General features: G+C 40.5%; 2 protein-coding genes across 5 annotated transcripts in view; both read left to right on the top strand.

Moving 5' to 3' along the window:
* The first annotated feature begins 223 nt into the window (after positions 1-223).
* klc2 (kinesin light chain 2) lies at positions 224-13,239 on the top strand. 2 transcript variants are annotated; one of them, XM_035993533.1, is made up of 14 exons: positions 224-451; positions 2,972-3,217; positions 3,345-3,672; positions 6,311-6,527; positions 6,637-6,826; positions 7,010-7,183; positions 7,568-7,667; positions 8,515-8,564; positions 8,797-8,864; positions 9,251-9,359; positions 9,771-9,923; positions 10,133-10,257; positions 11,050-11,107; positions 11,287-13,239. In XM_035993533.1, the coding sequence occupies exons 2-14, from the start codon at positions 2,990-2,992 to the stop codon at positions 11,368-11,370; spliced, it is 1,884 nt and encodes a 627-aa protein (XP_035849426.1). In that variant the 5' UTR covers positions 224-451; positions 2,972-2,989; the 3' UTR covers positions 11,371-13,239. The 2 variants fall into 2 exon arrangements, with proteins under 2 accessions (XP_035849426.1, XP_031160328.1); XM_031304468.2 differs by lacking the exon at positions 224-451 and adding an exon at positions 484-975.
* A 1,155-nt stretch (positions 13,240-14,394) lies between these two features.
* prkd4 (protein kinase D4) overlaps positions 14,395-17,708 on the top strand; it is a 20,299-nt gene continuing 16,985 nt past the window's right edge. The window contains exons 1-2 of one of the 3 annotated variants that reach the window (XM_035993532.1): positions 14,395-14,635; positions 15,069-15,237. In XM_035993532.1, coding sequence (XP_035849425.1) covers positions 15,082-15,237 — 156 coding nt within the window. In that variant the 5' untranslated portion in view covers positions 14,395-14,635; positions 15,069-15,081. Of the gene's footprint in view, positions 14,636-15,038; positions 15,238-17,708 lie in introns of all 3 variants that reach the window. The other 2 variants (XM_031304464.2, XM_031304465.2) reach the window with 2 other exon arrangements.

The raw sequence follows: 17,708 nt of genomic DNA, 5'->3' as shown, positions 1-17,708 counted from the left end.
TCACTTCCACTTACATCCTGTTATGTGAATTAATTGGTTAATTTTTTATTTACTTTTTGACTATGGGCTAGTCAGTGATAATAACATACAATTTCAACGCCAATTTACCTAGCTAACATATTTTTTTAATCACCTCTATTAGTAAATCTAGAATTAAAGAGTAGCAAAGATGCTAGCTGGCAGCGGCACTTTGGCTATACGCATGCGCAAGATAATTTCCCGCCCCGCTTGGAAAATGGCCAACGTGATTCATCTTAATATTTTACTTTATCTTTGGTTGTTGGATTCTGGGAGAACAGCCATTTTTCGTCACCCATTTGTCACACTTGAACCACATCTACGATAACATCTCCTTTTTTTAACTAAATAAAAGTGTTTGAGGGGATGACCAGCCAGTTTCGGCACGTTTAAGAGTTTCCTTGCTGTCCTCCATTATCAAGTGACAGTCTGGGTAAGTAAAGGTGAAGCACAAGGTAGTTAGGAGCTCGCCAAGGCGGCTGTTAGCTAACGTTAACCTACTGACTGTCTATAATCGTATTAAACTAAACTGAGTGGTTTGGGAGCTATTTCGGTGTGCCTTGTGTTGGCCAAATAACGTGGGACGCGTGAAATGAACAAGACAGGTAATCGGTAGTTCATAGCACCTACCGTTAGTTTTCTTCAAAGTAAAGCTAACGTTAATTGAACGCAAACTAACGTTAACTAACGTTAACACCCATTGCTTTGCGTTTTGGAAATAAAAGGACCGTGATTGTATTTAATTTTGTAATTTTCTTCCGCACTTATAACTGCATTATCGTGTTTGGCAACCTGCATCGTCCTACTTTGCGGACTACACTTATTATTTTGAAGAATACATCCGGAAGCAGTTTGTTTTACATTAGTGGACTTGACAATAGTCTGTCTGGAGCATCACAACATTGCCCTGCTGCTTTGTTCGAGGGACAGGAAGCATCGCACTTGTCTTCGATGAAGGTAAATATATGGATAAATATTATTTCAATGAGTATGACGTCACAATTACATAGTTAAAATAGATATTTTGTAGCAAGCTGTCAAATTAAACGTTACATCGTCGGCGAGGTCCGTAAGTGTGTGCCTTGCAGTCACCGCTCGATCGCCAGTGTTTTTACGTATGAAACAGCCATTTTTAAATTTTCCTTATTATAATCTTATCTGTGCATATGGTAAATAGTGTAAATAGGGTACAGTCGCCTAATATAATGTGCATCAGTGTGTATTGTGTAACATCTAGGTGCTCGGGCCTTCACTGTTTACAAACAGTTAACATGTCGGACGCAGACATTTCAACTAATTTTCAGTGTTTCAGTTTCCTCTGCTAAGGCGTTGTGCTTTTTTAAACAGTGTTCTCCATTCTCGGTCACCTTGATTGATATATGCTGCCAAGCCAAACACTGCCCCTCCCGGGCATAGGCCTCGACCATCCACCGGCTCATTTATTTATTTGTGGCTTAAAATAGTCAAATTAAAGATGCCTAAAGAAGTTATGACATTAATTTCGGGATGATTTGTTTTTGACGTTTCACAGCTTTACTGTCTGCATTTGCAAAAGGGGCTTCGTAAGGTAAGTGTGAATATTGGTGCATTGCAGTCAGTATATGAGGCGGACGGGAGGGGAGGGGGGGGGGAGGATGGGTGAGTGAGAAAGCTAGAGAGTCAGGGAGAGAGAAAGGGGGGAGGGAGCAGGTGCGCCTCCACCATCAAAGCAGGAAAAGAGAGAAAGTCACGATGTTGCACAATTGGCTCCTCTGTCCTCCTGCTGCCTCGTGCAACATCTGATTTACAGCTGGTCAATATTTAGACCCACATGCTCGTATAGGAAGTGCCTATTTACTGTTTACCAGATCCCTGCCTGGATCTGTCTTCAACTGTGAGATGTCTTTTGATATACTGATATGGAACTTTTTAGATATTGTTTTGGATTTGGGTTATCCAAGCATCAATATACAGCTTGAATGCTGTGTTTTCCCTAAATGTTACATTAACATTTAAAATTACATTCTGAATTTATCTTTGTGTTCTAGTTCAAATGAACAATGAACGCCTCTGTGTTCATTACTCAGGATGACCAATGATATGACTAATGATTTTGTTTTAGAGACCATGTCACCCACGGGTTAGAATAAATAGCCTCTGGATGCATCATCACTCCAAACACAACTTTCAGTGCTTTAAAAAGTTATTGAAAAGGTCAATCAAAAATGATGGAGTTTATATTCAGGTTTGTCTGGAGACTTAATGGTCTATCGATGTTACTAGCATGAACTTTCAAAAAACATCCATAAACATGAAACATCAACATTTTTTATTAGGATCCTTTACACTTGGTTATTAGAGAATTGTGAAAAAATAAACGTTCTGGTGGACAAACTATGTAATGGTGTACATTTGGTGTACATACAATGGTGTGCATTTCTGTACTGAAACGTCAGTCGTCACCTCAATGATCACATCACTCTGAGTCAGTCTCTCCTAGGAACAGCAGCTCTGTCGAGTGACAGCGTCTCATTTTAATTGGCTTTACTGGTCACTGGCAGCTTGCAGGGTCAGTTTCAAGCTCGACGGAATCCTATTGTAGTAACTATACATACACTACGCTACACACACACGTCATCACTTTTCATTGATTCTAACTACTCAAGGGGCACGCTATGAAATGGGGAACTATTATTTAGCCATTGACCTCTTTGAAACTGTAGAGTAAAACAGAAAGGGAGAACTATAGAGCAACTCACTTTCCATCTTATCTCATCTGCTCTCTCTCTTTGTCTCATCCACCTCTACTTGACCTCAGTGACCAACAGATGAAGGATGCGGTTGCACTGAGCAGCTCATGTGTGAATTGTGAGAATGTCGAGCAGGACAGGACATGAAAAAGACAATGCACACTCAGAAAAAACGCCTCCCGTCCCACTGATGTGCGTGTTCTTTTCCTTTCCTTTCCCTACAGTGTGTATGAAACCAGGGAATGTCCACCATGGTGTATCCACGTGAGGAAGGCCTGGAGCGACTGAGCCAGGATGAGATTGTCCTCAACACTAAGGCTGTCATGCAGGGCCTGGAGACGCTGCGCAGCGAACATACCCAAATCCTCAACTCGCTGCTGGACTGCACCCAGCCACCCGCCGCCCAGGAGAAATCTGGTCTGCTCCGCAAGAGTCTGGAGGCTATCGAGCTGGGCCTGGGAGAAGCACAGGTAAGAGTTTAAGATTTTTTTGTTGTCATATGGAGTGCTTTTTAAGATAACAAAACAAGCCAGCAATCATTTTGCCATATCTTTACAATTTCAGCTGGTATGAGTTTAAAGTTTCCCTTTTCCCCAGGTGATCATCGCCCTGTCGAGCCACCTGAGCGCTGTAGAGTCGGAGAAGCAGAAGCTGCGCGCTCAGGTGCGTCGGCTCTGCCAGGAGAACCAATGGCTTCGGGACGAGCTGGCGGGAACACAGCACAAGCTGCAGCGCAGCGAGCAGAGCGTGGCCCAGCTGGAGGAGGAGAAGAAGCACCTGGAGTTCATGAACCAGATCAAAAAGTTTGACGATGACGTCTCGCCCTCAGAGGAGAAGAGCCAGAGCTCCGGTGGCGGCGGCGGTGGAGACACTTCAAAGGACAGTCTGGATGACTTGTTCCCCAACGATGATGACCAGGGACCAGGTATGACATCAGCAGCAGTTAATAGACACCAGACAGGCCTCAGCTGTGCTTTGGGAGACGATCACAAGATGCTAAATACACGCACAGTTTATAGTAGGGCTGCAAGTAACACTTATTCTCATTATCAATTAATCTACAGATTATTTTCTGGATTATTCAGTTAATAATTTTGTTTATAAAATGTCAGAAAATTGTATAAAGGTATAGTTTAGCCTAACCAACAGTCCCAAACCCACTTTACTATCATAAAGGACAAAGAAAAGCAGCAAATCCACACATTTGAGAAGCTGTAACCAGCAGATGTTTGGCTGTTTTGAAGCTCTGAAGCTAATCAACAGAGCCAGAAATGACTTCTTCCTTAAAAAGATTCCGTTTACAGGACCAGGTGACTGATACCAGAGGACAGTAACCGGTAGTGGCAGACCAAAGGAAGAAGAGGGATTTGGTTGTGATTTGTCAGTCTTTTTGCACGGTTGACCTTTTCCCCGGTATTGACCAATCGTGAGTCAAGTCAGACGTGTTGCAATGTGGGATAGTTTCCCTGATGAAGGTAGATTTCAATAAACCTTTTAGGTGCTTTAGGTATTTTTAAAAGTCACTCTTGGAATTTGATCGTGTCCTTCAATAATTCATAGTTTTATTTAGGTTAAAGTTGTTAGATCATACTGCATGCTGGTGTTTGAATCATTCCTGCTTCTACAAAGTTATTTGCAGGGTGAGTGAGGCTGCAGAGGCCTGAATGCACAGCAAAAGAATCAATGCCAGTTTTAAATAGTGTATGGAGTGTCAAAATAAAATAACTCAGTCAGAGCTCAATACAGTAATGCCTTTCAGTAACATAAATGTTAAGGCTTCAACTGCCCTGGAGCTGGTAGAGAAATTTAAACTAAAGCACAAGTTGTTCTCGTGTTTTTTCATACAAGCAACTCTTTGTGTAAGTGGCAAACCGACAGTATGGTATAGTTTAGATGGGATGCAAAACCTGTTTGAAGCAGGAGCTGTGGTTTGGTTAATGCCAAATTCACTGTCTAAACAGAAGATTAGGCCTGTAGATGGATTTGTGAATCGGTGTCAACAAAGTAACATCAAATTGCAGATAGAAAAGGTCCCTTATGCGATACAATGTATTACTTGTTGTTGTGCCAGTATTCCTTCCCATTAGCCAGACAGTAAGTGCTCTAGTACTTGCCTCTTGGTTCTTTTTTTAATTATTATTAACTGAATCCTGTTTAGTCTCTTTGCTTTTTATTACGTTCGCTTTTAAAGTCAAGCGCACATTTGCCATGACGTGAAAAAAATATACCTTTATTTTACATATAAAGAGATTTTATTCTGTTATGAGGATCATTTTAGTTAGCATATGATCTTCCTGGAAAATGGATATATGGTAAACGTCAATCATTTTCTACTAGTTTTGTAAGGAGTAGCTATTATTTTTCTATTGTGACATAAAGTTGTTTCTCTAATGCAGGGGTCTTCAACGTTTTTTAAACCAAGGACCCCTTAACTGAAAGAGAGACGGAGCAGGGGCCCCCTACTACATATTGTATAAAATGAAGTTGCATATTAAACTGGGCCTAAAGTAACGTGTAGGGCGGCCTCAAGCCTTTATACATACAATTTTTGCATAGAATACTAAGCTTTTAAAAAAGCCTGATAATTGTTGGCATGATTTTATAAATTAAATTTTAAATTCTAAAACATACATGCAGCACAGTGAATCCTTAGGATGAACTGTATCTGTGGATGGCTACCTTAGTGACTACCTTACCTATAGTCCAGTAAGCCTATCATCAGTGGGGATTTATACTTTCTAATAATATGTTGGATTCACTTTCTAATAAAAAAAAAAAATTGAATTGTCTAATAATTGAATTGTTGAAATTAATAATTTCGAGGCCCCTCTGCAGTGACTCTGAGGACCCTCTAGGGGTCCCGGACCCCCCTGTTGAAGATCCCTGCTCTAATGTATACATTGAGGCAGAATAAAGGAGGAAAAAAGAGCAGACTTGCCCTTTAGAACCGTAAAGGGAGAGAACGGTGAGTTGATGAATTAGAGATGATTAGAGACACCTGTGAGCAGCAGCAGGGGGAAAACTAACAAAAGTAGCATGGAGGAGAACAGAAAATAGGAGTGAGAGTGCTCCAAAAATGAGATTTTAAAATACTTTTCTGTACATCTACACTTTAAAATTAAAATGGTAAAACAGAGAAGAAGAACTAGTGGCTGTTGTTAAATGAACCAGTTGGATTTCCTGCTGGGTAAGTGCTGATCCCTGGAGCAGGTTTGACTCATTTGGTTTTATCCTCCGCTTGTTCTGCTCAGATCTGGAATTCAGCTTTGTTGTCTTTGTTGGACCTAAGTCTTCCACTTTCTACAGCTCTGCAGGCTTCTCACATACACGTACATAAGCCATTTTACAAATACCTCCATCTTGGATTTTGACGAGCATTATGGGATAGTTTGGGAACACGGCAGTAAAAGCTAGCCACCCAAGACAGCGGGACTAACCGGAAAGAATGGAATGGAAAGAGACAGATTTTAAAGTTGGAGATGAAAACGTTCTGTTTTGACTGCGGTATTCCCATCACAGACTGATAGCAAAACATTTGAATATCCCTCCCCTCTGTCCCACAGCCCAGCCCAGCGGAGAGGTGGCAGCCCAGCAGGGAGGCTACGAGATCCCGGCCCGCCTCAGGACGCTCCACAACCTGGTGATCCAGTACGCCTCGCAGGGGAGGTACGAGGTGGCCGTGCCGCTGTGCAAACAAGCCCTGGAGGACCTGGAGAAGACGTCTGGGCACGACCACCCTGACGTAGCCACCATGCTCAACATCCTGGCTTTGGTTTACAGGTGGGGTATGGAGAGGAGGTTTTTTTTTTTTTTTTTTTTTGACAAACATTTAAAGTTGGTTTTAAATGTTGAGACTTTTAACTGCTGTCGTTCTGTTTTTGTCCTCCAGGGATCAGAACAAGTACAAAGAAGCAGCTCACCTCCTGAATGACGCCCTGGCAATCAGAGAGAAGACACTGGGGAAGGATCATCCAGCTGTGGCCGCAACCCTCAACAACCTGGCTGTTCTGTACGGCAAGAGGGGCAAATACAAGGAGGCTGAACCTCTCTGCAAGAGAGCGCTGGAGATCAGAGAGAAGGTAAAAACCCACACCACCAAGTCTAAATATAAAAAAAAAAAAAAATCCTATACAGAATATATGGATGTAAACTGTTTTGTTTGTTTGTTTGCAGCCACCTCTTAGTCTCCTATCTAAATAAAGCATGCATTGTCGCTCCAGCAATGATGAAAGACTCCCATGTGATTGTAAATGTGTCTCCAGGTGTTGGGGAAATACCACCCAGATGTAGCCAAGCAGCTGAACAACTTGGCCCTGCTGTGTCAGAACCAGGGCAAGTACGACGAAGTGGAGTACTACTACAGACGAGCCCTGGAGATCTACGAGTCCAAGCTGGGAGCTGATGACCCCAACGTGGCCAAGACTAAAAATAACCTGGTGGGGACATCATTAAAATATAGCACAAACACTCTTATAACTATTCCAATCACATAGTCTTAACAGACTTGAACGGTCAAACATTTGACATACAGTGGGCGCCCGGATGGCTCAGTTGGCCCTTTGCTGCATGTCATTCCCCTTCTCTCTCCCCTTTCATGTCTTCAGCTGTCCTGTCGAATAAAGGCCTAAAAATGCCCAAAAAATAATCTTTCAAAATAACATTTGACATACAGTTATGAAAGTTTAGTTTGTTTTTGCATGTTCCGTGTTTCCTGCTCTTATCCTGTGATGACATAGTATATTTCAAAGGTTATTTATTATTGTACAAGCTTTACCAGTTTCGAAACTTGAATAAAAGATTGTCGTGTTGCTTCTTCTCAGGCTACGTGCTACCTGAAGCAGGGGAAGTTCAAAGATGCTGAGGCTCTGTACAAAGAGATCCTGACCAGGGCACACGAGAAGGAGTTTGGATCTGTCAATAGTGAGTAGAGCCAATGTTCAAACGGCTGAGCCACACTGAAGTGGACATAATCACAAAGTCATTTAAAGTGCATACTGTGCTGGTACTGGTGGATGTGAATTAGTGCTGCACAATATGACTAAATTATCTAATTGCGATTATTTTTTTGCGAGGATCTGTACCAAACAAAGATGTTTTCTTCAGTCCGTAGGATAGGATTTGTAGGCCGGTACGTACGCAGCACCACAATACTTAATTCAGAATGCGTTGACACATTGTTTGCTTTTAACAAATATTGCGCCCCCTTTGCGATTTGGATATTGCACTAGTCCATATTGCGATTTCGATAACATTTCGATTAATTGTACAGCCCAAATGTGAATCAGGCTTGGATAAGCCAAAATGCAGTTTTATCATTATTTTATCATCAGGGATATTTAGGGGGAGTAGGGAGTTCCCTGATTCGGAGTCGACCCATTCCTTTGACAATTCCTGTTTTGGGATTCAGGTTTTGATGCGGCCCCAGTACTCTCGGCAGGTCAGAGGATTATTTTGTGCTATCGAGGCGTGTGAAGCAGCTTAATGTTGTTTCCTCCCATCAACTAAGCCTCTGAAACCCTTATGTGCTCACATGCCCAACACGTTACTGGGCCTTGGCAGGAATTTGGCATTGCATAGGTTTTATTAAAGGCTGTGTTTATTCATGGTTAGAGAGGCTTCACTTTGACATTCAGGTTATCAGTGATCCTTTTTATTTTCTAGGCAATGTATTATTTTCCTTTTATATGTTTGGTTGCTGCTGCAACTTATTTTCAGTGTTGTCATATGTGAAATGGTATTTATATGATATTTTCTTTTTTTTGTGCAGATGACAACAAGCCAATCTGGATGCATGCGGAGGAGAGAGAGGAGAGCAAGGTCAGTGATTTAGACTGACCTTTTATTAATTTTATTAATGCTATTGGCTGGCAGGCAGCTATTATGGAAATGGACTGGACATCAAAATTAGAATGATGGAGAACAGCAGACTATACAAATGACAAGGAAATCTTTTAATAGGGTAATGTTGTATATACTCCTCCAGCTCTCAGCCTCTTCATCTTTATCTCCCTCTCTTCCCTCTCTGTATCTTTCTCGCTGTCTCTCTTAGGGGAAGCGCAAGGACTCTGGCCCGTATGTAGAGTATGGAAGCTGGTACAAGGCCTGCAAAGTGGACAGGTGAGTCAGACATTTGAATTCACTGAAAACATCAGAAATCAGATAAGATAAAGGGAAAAAAGTAAATCATTTGTTGGGTTATCAGGTCCTTAAAGCAACATTAGAGTTTGTTTGTTCTCACCTCCATTCAATTTGTCTTTCGATCCAATTCTAATAAAAGGCACAGGCAGGATGTGTTAGTGTAACCTTGGCTAGACTATGTATTACAGTAGTGCTGTATTACTGCTGCAATTCCCAAAAAATCTTTGTTTCATTGAGGGTGAATGGAACAAAGATTAACCTAGTTGAGAAATACCTTTTTGTTTTCTTCTTTTTTTAACAAAACATATGGTTACACACATTTAAAAAGCAATTCAAGATAAATACCATGTTTTCTTTTTTTGCAGCCCCACAGTAAACACAACCCTCAAAAGCTTGGGAGCTTTGTACCGTCGCCAGGGCAAACTGGAGGCAGCAGAAACACTGGAGGAGTGCGCCAGCAAGTCACGTAAACAGGTACTGCTCAAACACAGACTGCTGCATGACCAGCTGAATTACTGCCGTTAGATTAGTCGTCTGGGTTCTTTTCAACGGCATGGTCAGTTAAGAAGCCTGATTAGTTCACCAGGCATTCCAGCTGTAATTTATTAGCCCATAACTATGATTTAAAGATCAGTCACGAAGCTAATGTGTGTACATTGTAGTAAAGATCGTAGACATGCTGTGCGAGCTATAATCCCTTTTAATCACTCTCCTCTGACCTTTTTGTTTTTTTCGTCTCTTTGGGTTTGTGTGTGTATGTCCTCTCTCTCTCTCTCTCTCTCTCTCTCTCTCTCTCTCTCTCTCTCTCTCTCTCTCTCTCTCTCTCTCTCTCTCTCTCTCTCTCTCTCTTCCATCCCCCCCTCGCCCCCCTCCTCTCTCTCTCAGGGTATTGATGCCATTAACCAGAGTAAGGTGGTGGAGCTGCTGAAGGACGGGGGGGCTGGAGGAGGCAACAGACCACACAGCAGGGAAGGAGTCAACGGGCTGGGGGGACAGCGAGGGGAGAGCGAGGGCGACGAGTCCGCTGAGTGGAACGGGGTCAGTTTATGGACACCAATTCATTACTTAAATATTAATGGAAGTATTAATAATCGTGTTAAGTACATGGCGCAGGGTCAACACAGCTTTGCACACAAGGCAGTTAAATTCATATTAGTCAGTCTTTCTAGTCTGACAACTGGAAATCTGCCTAATATTTAATGTCTCCAGCAAATGCTGACTTGGTTTTATGTTTCCTGTTCCCTCAGGATGGTAATGGGTCTCTGCGTCGCAGTGGCTCCTTCGGGAAGATTCGGGACGCCCTGAGAAGGAGCAGCGAGATGCTGGTGAAGAAGCTGCAGGGGAGCGGACCGCAAGAACCCCGCAACCCAGGGTAGGATAAGTGTGTGTGTGTGTGAGCTTGGACGTTAATATTTGTGTAGTCTGGAGTTAAGTGTAGGGCTGCAACTAATGATTTTCATTGTTTGTTAATAGTCATTTCTTATACCCTTTTCCATTAATTGAATAATCATTTAGTCGATAAAATCTTTTCAGAGCTCAAGGTAATATCTTCAAATTGCTTCTTTTGTCTGACCAAGATTTCCAAACCCAAATACATTTAATTTAAAATGTTGTTCAAGGTTCATTCATGACCTTTTGGAATAGCAGTTTGGCAAAACATTGTTATTACAAGGTCCACCGATTTGGACACTGTCCATCCGCTAACGCAGGCGAGTGGATGTGGCTGAAAAGTTGACCTTGTGATACATTTTTTGTTACACAAAATGCAGTCAGTTTACGACAGAAAAGCAGCAAATACTCACATTTGAGAAGCTGTAGCCTGTGAATCCTTTGAATTTGTGTTCGATAAATGACAATTTTTTAAATTGTTAATACATTTATTTTATTTTATTTTTTTTTGTTTGTTGGACTCAAAGATGTAGAGGCATTGCTTTTCTTTTAGTTTGGCCCTTTTAGGCTTCCCCACTTTTTACATAGAATATAAGAGCGTGATACTGTATGATTAGAACATCCTTCAGCTGGGCAATTTAACAAAACTGGCTGTTTTTACACAAAGAACATTAATGGAAATATAATTTTGTAACAATATTCTGATATGCTGTTATTATTGATTTGAGTTTTTAATGGTTTAGGCTCATTGTTTGATTGTATTGTTTATGCTCAGAATGAAGAGAGCAAGCTCCCTCAACTTCCTCAACAAGAGCACCGAGGAGACCACACAGGTACGAGGTCACTCCTGTCACAGCACAACAAATGATTTAAATCAAATGTTGCAAAAACTTTCATATTGCAATATATTTCCAAAACTTTTATATTATTTAAACTGTTTACAGATAAAATAATTAACCAACTTCCCACCGAATATATTGTCCAGCAGTAACATTAACTGGTCTGTTTTTAGGACGCCAACTCCGGACTCTCGGACTGCAGGGGACTAAGCGCCAGCAACGTGGACCTATCCAGACGCAGCTCCCTGATTGGCTAGAATGAGACAGGAGGTGGGACTCAGGAGAGACAGAGCGGCCCGACGAGGAGAGGCTGTTTGCAGCTTGGTTTGATCAAACAAACACACTTCAAGCTCAAAGCGAGATCAAACACTTGCACCTGCAGCATATTTTTTAAAGAACACTGAAAAAAAGCATTAACACACTAAGCGTCATCCTGTAAGACACGGTCGCTGCTGCTTCGCTGTACAAACCGCTGACATCGATCACAAAAGAGAATATTTAGATACACATTTATTGGCATGCTGCTTACTAGAACGTGGAATGTCTGCACCTGAACGCCTCGCTTTTTCGACTCTTAGCACCGTAGCATAGCATCGTGTCCATCGTGATTGAGTCCGTCTCTTTGATCTAACGTTAACACCATGTGCAGACACTCAACCTTAGGTAGGCTAAATGTACTCCGGTTTCATTTCTGAGAGAAGCATTATTGCACTCTGTATATTTCACCAGTAGCATGATGGTAAAAATGGTACGATAAGCTTAGATTTTAACAAGGAAAGCAGATGTATTAGAGAGAATACAAGCAATCTTTGGGGATTTTCAAAAAAAAACAAAAAAACATTAGCATTAACCATTTAAACCTCACTTCTTGCCTTTTTTTTATGTATATACAGTTTTAAATTATTTGATATCATTCTTTGTATATTGTGCACATGATTTATTCTTTTTTTTTTTCCTTTTTGTTTACACTATTGGGTCTCAGTTGGGAAAATACAGCTTATCTGAAGGGGAAAGACTGGAAAAAGGATAGAAAGAGGGAGGGAAGGAAATGTAGAAATAGGCACTTAGTTCATGGTGTCAGTGAAAAGGTTGAAAATGCTGATAAATTTAGTACCTCAATCACTGAAATCTGTTGACATTAATGACAAGGTTTTAAACTGTTATAATGCACTTTGAGCATGACGATCCTCTATATGCTGTATGTGGTAGTTTCCATGGCATCCTCTACAGGCTCACAACAAGACAAGTTTCTTGTCGTGCAACAGTCGGTCTTGCGCGAAACGGAAATGAAAAAGGGCCAGGAAGTTAATTTGAAAGTTACGAATAAACCTCAATCATTTCTCATAAACCCTCCTAAATACTACCTACTGTATGTGGAAGCTTAATTAAACACTGTAATCATTACTTTCAGGTACCTTTTCCTCACTTCTTCCATGAAAAACCTTCCAGGCTTACAGCCATAAGTCTGAATGATATTGAAGTTAAAATGCTGTGAAATTTAAATATAATTTGTTTACAATCATTAAATCAGGATATCCAAGGCATAATCAACCCTCATTAAAGAATATGGGTAACTATCTTATCAAAGCTGATGCAGTGCATCAACGACAATTAGTTTACTTTCGTTAACGCGACTCCTCCTTTTTTTTTTTTTTCTTCTTCTTATTTACTTTAGCTGAATATGTATCACTTTGTACGAAACAATCCTCAGTGTGAAGTTTTTAATGCTGAACGGGATGGACTTCATCAGTCGTAATCAAACACTCGCTGAAATCTGACTGTTGACCATCCGTCCTCAATGAATTTTGTAGATAACGTGTTCTGTTTTTGGATTTGAGCTTTTATGTTGAAGGTACTGAAAACAGATTATTTGAATGTTCAATTTCATGTCGACTGTGGGCGTCTGGGGGTATTTCCACTGGATGTTTGTGTTGTGCTGTTAGACCAACACCAAGAGGACTGTCCACAGAATGTATACATCTTATTGTGTGAAGTCGAAATCAGGCTCTGCAAGTTGTGGCATCACTTCCTCAACTGTGATCAGATTGTCAAGTAATTGCTGTTTTTGCTTTATTTGTAAATTTTCCTCCACCTTGCTTTACATTTACCAGGCCAAAAAAAAAAAAGCTTCATTCTTGACAACCTGAGTTTGATTTCAAAGATAGGAAGTAGGTTTGTTGTGAAGGCATTTTGTCAACGATGGTGCATGCACACCGTCGCCATATGCCTAAACAACCTGCAGTCCTTGAAATCCCCTTTTGATGAAGTCGCATTGCTAAGTCTAAAAGTGCTAGTTATTCTATCAGCTTCTGATTGTGCTGGATGTGCGAGGTGGAGCAGGTTTTGGATCCTAATGAAGAAATACACGCACGAAGAAGAGAAGGAGCAAAGTAAGTGTGTTAAGCAGGAAGGAGTCGGTGATAAAAATAGAAGTAATGGAAAGTTCTTTAAGATGTTACGGGAGGAAAAGTGCTTTAAGTGTCGTCCGCAGCAAATAATGTACAGAGTTATCCGTATACAACCATTATATGTATGTTTACTGTATGTCACTTGTGGGAATGATGGGAATTCCTTTAATCACAATCTCAACAACACATAGCTGTGTGCAAAAGTTAGTGCAACACTAATTTGTAGTTTTAAGATCTCTCTGAGTTCCTTTACACGTCATACTGTAATACCAATAGTAAGCAATCCTTCACTGTATTAATCAGTCCCCTGAGCTGGTTCAGTGTCTTCTGGAATTTCTCAAGCATCTCTGAATCGGTATTAAATCACAAACTCCATAAATATATGGACATAAACACACTAATGTTGCTCCATAAAACAGCCGAGAGAAAAATAAAACTGACACAGTTGTAAACGTTTATCCTGAATCTGTTTCAGGCCGATTTTGATCCAAAGCTTCACAGATAGATCAGATCTTTGTTTCTCTGATGTCCAAATATTTCTGGAGATTTGTGCATTTACTCTACTCAGAGCCATAGATTGTAAATGTTGTGGGTGTGAGGGCCTTGTATATGTGTGGGGACTCTTAATTCCAGCTCCTATATTGCTGATCCAACCTAATGTGTATTTTATTAAAGGTTCAATAAATACAAACTCCACTTTTCAAACAGATTCTGTCTTTTTGTCCCTGCTGTCAGAAACTGTCAAGAAGATATTGACCATTACAAAGTGTGCGTGTGAGTTTTCACAGCTAAGGCTGGGGGTGTTAACCGTACGCTGCACCAGAGGCGAGACGCTCTCTGTAACTTCCTGTCTCATCGACGGCCAACCCCACGAAAAGGAAACCAGACCCACCAGAGTGCATGTTGAGAATCTGCAGTGGAGACTGATCAGCTGTCGCATCGTTGAGAAACAATCCTGCGATTGAAGTGAACGATCAGAGCCTGAATGAACCGGGATTAGAAAGTAAGGTTACTTATGTTACGCATCTGAAGTTATTTCAGTGTTTTTCTTTTGAAAACCAAGGACTACTACTGTTTTCTTCACCAATCAACATCAGTTTTTGGGGACAAAAAGGTATTTTCTACTTAAATTGGAAATCTCTTGCTAAATTATGCTGGTGGTTCCATTAATAAAAAGTTGGTACAGCAGTTGGTAGACAACTTTTAGATAATGCCTCTGACACTTCGCTAAATAGATTGAATCTTAACAAAAAATCTTAGAATTTTTGCCTTCTGACAGTTGATGTCACTAAAAAAAATTTACATTTACAAATTTACATCCTTAATGGCTTTTTTTTTAAAGCAAATATCAATTCACATGTACAGTATCTTATAATGCGCTAGGAATAGTGTTAGAAAATATCAACTTTTTCTCTATTGAACCTTGGCCGCTTGTCTATTTTTTTGTCTTATTTTTTTTTTCTTCAAAAACTCTAATCTGTACATCATAGTCATTCATATTTCTTTGTTCTTGTAAGAATTAATTGACGAATCCCATCTCGCCACAGAGGATCTTTCTCCATGTTTGCAGTGACTCCCTCCAGTCCCACCAGTCTCACAGCGCCGGCTCTGCTCCAGTTCCAGCTCGGCCTCTTTAGGGAGGTGGTTCGAGTCCCTGCTGGCAACCTGAGCTATCGCCATGCCAAGAGGCTGGCTGCAGAGATCATAGAGCGCAAGGTAATCAAAGCCTCACACTGGTGACCTCATTTTATGCTGCTGTCCTGAACCATTTTGAGGGTATTGTGCAGTAGATCAGAAAGGTTCATACTGTAAGCAGAAGAGCGTTAAAGGGGCATTTCACCAAATGTACTTATGAAGATGCTATTGAGTTGCATTATGGGAAGTGTAGGATTAAGTGTTTTTGGAGCCTGACCCATAACTAGAGACTGAAAGTCAGGATATTTCGGTTTCTGCTGTATTGATTTTGACAAAAAATGAATCTGCCGTGAGTCCCCCGTAGGAAGTACAAAAATAAATTTGCTGTAGTGCAAGCCAAAACTGAATGATTTATCTTGAAATTGGTGTTGGTGTCTGTTTTAATTGGAGCACCAGATGGGTGGAGTTTAGTTTGTCATCATTTTCTCTATAATGTTATATCTGGCAGGTCAGTAGGTTAAAACGAAAAACAGTATTTAAAAGTAACTTTCACTACTGGTTAAAACTGAAACGCTGTTTTACGTGTGCCTAGAATGTTTGAATGCTGGTTCAAATCCCTCACCTGCAGGTACAATCTGGCTGGGAAAAATGTAATGACAATGATCAGGATGTTCTTAGGCGTAGGGCGCTCAACCCATAGCTGCTCCACTGGACATTTGCAGCAGCTCCAAAGTGAGCAATTACGTGCTAGAAAGCATTATTAATTACAAAAGAAGTATGTAGCTAGCACACTGAAAATATGCTCTAACCCTTAACACAGTCCCACTTGGAAAATATTCAGTTGACGCTTTAAGGCTCTCAAAACAGTCGGGAAGTGAACTTTGAAAGGTCACCTTATGCACGAAGGAGGATTGTGTAGGTTATATGTAAAGTGAGGCGTCTGCATTTACCGAGTTTGAAGGATGTTCTAGTGGTTTTGGCTGTAGTGTATGTATTTCTGACACATCTGATTAAACCAGTGTTATGTTTAAGCAGGTCAAATGTGAGCTTTTCTAACCAGCTTTAGAGAAGCTGTGTGGGTTTTTTTGTGACACACAATCAGGCACTTCTGTCTCAAAATGTTACATTCAAACATATCATCCCCTCCATTTCACTACCTCCTGTCATTGCACTTTATTTCTAAGAACTTGGAGAACAAAAAACAGGATTAATAATCTTCTATAAGAGTCAAATTTAACAGTCTGTCGGTTAGTTGTGCATAGAAACCGTAGTTGAGGTTAAATAAAGATGTTCATGAATTGCAGGTGTTGAGCTCAGGTTCAGCTGATCTGGTCTTCATACTGCCTCAGTTTTGACTTTGTGGTCGACACGAGCACACAGCAAACTTTCCAACCACAGCCTCTCCCCCTCCTGTCTCTCTCTCTCACACACGCTCACACACGCACACACACACACACGCACACACACACACACACACACACACACACACACACACAGTCTGCCTCGCTCTCACCAGCGCTCCTTTCAACTTTGATCTTTTCTGGAGTTTCCAGGTAGCAGGTCAACAGGGTCTGAATGTGTGTTTCACTTGTGCATTTTAGTGCATTCACTGTACACAAATCTGATGCTATGAGCGTGACACATAATGAATAGACAGTATGTGTCAGCGCTGGCAGAAAAACCTGTATCTCCAATTCTAACATGTAACTTTTTTAGGGTCTCAGAAACAGAAATTCACAATGTACAATTTTATTTTATTACTTGTGTAATGTAATTTCATACAAAAAATGTAAATCCATCAGTAAATGTTAAAACATAAATCACCCTAAATTACACAGATTGGAATTGTTTAGTTTTTTAATTAGTGCTAGATATTGAAATACCTTTATGGTAAATATTGAGCTGTAGTTTGCTTTGCATTATATTTCTCTTATTTGTCCAACACTTTATCTCCAGGTAGAATTAAATGTATATTATTGTGCATATGTGTATGTATAGCATTGCACATGTGAATGTAGCAAATGTCGATGACTGACAGATTAAAGATGCCAGTTTCCTCACCATATTCAGTACTTTAGATTGTATCATGTTTGATCTTTTATCTACTAAGCACAGAATGATCGCAGTGAAAGTCTGATCTCTTTTTACCAAGTAACTAGGTCATGGTTTGTGAAGGTAAAATGTTTTTCTTTTGTCTCCAGACTTGAGATCATAGTTGGGGGATTTACAAATAATATTTCAATTATTTTTAATTAAACATTCAATTTCAATTATATATAATTAAAGTATCAAATGAATAATGCCTGCATGGAAAGGTGTTTGTTTCATTGAGATGGGAAGTTTTGCCATTAGAGAAACTGAAAAAGTGATGAAGTACTGATTAGCTATTTCCTGTAATAACATATGATCTGTGTATTAACTTCACCCCAGCTGGTGGTTAAAAAAGCTTTACATTTAGCTTGTTTCTTGGAAGACTCAGTGTGTGTGTGTGTGTGTGTGTGTGTGTGTGTGTGTGTGTGTGTGTGTGTGTGTTCGTGTGTGTTCGTGTGTGT

This window comes from Sander lucioperca, chromosome 17, assembly GCF_008315115.2.
Source record: "Sander lucioperca isolate FBNREF2018 chromosome 17, SLUC_FBN_1.2, whole genome shotgun sequence".
NCBI lineage: Eukaryota > Metazoa > Chordata > Actinopteri > Perciformes > Percidae > Sander > Sander lucioperca.
The sequence above is the reverse complement of the archived record's forward strand: the minus strand, read 5'-3'. Positions and strand labels throughout refer to the sequence as shown.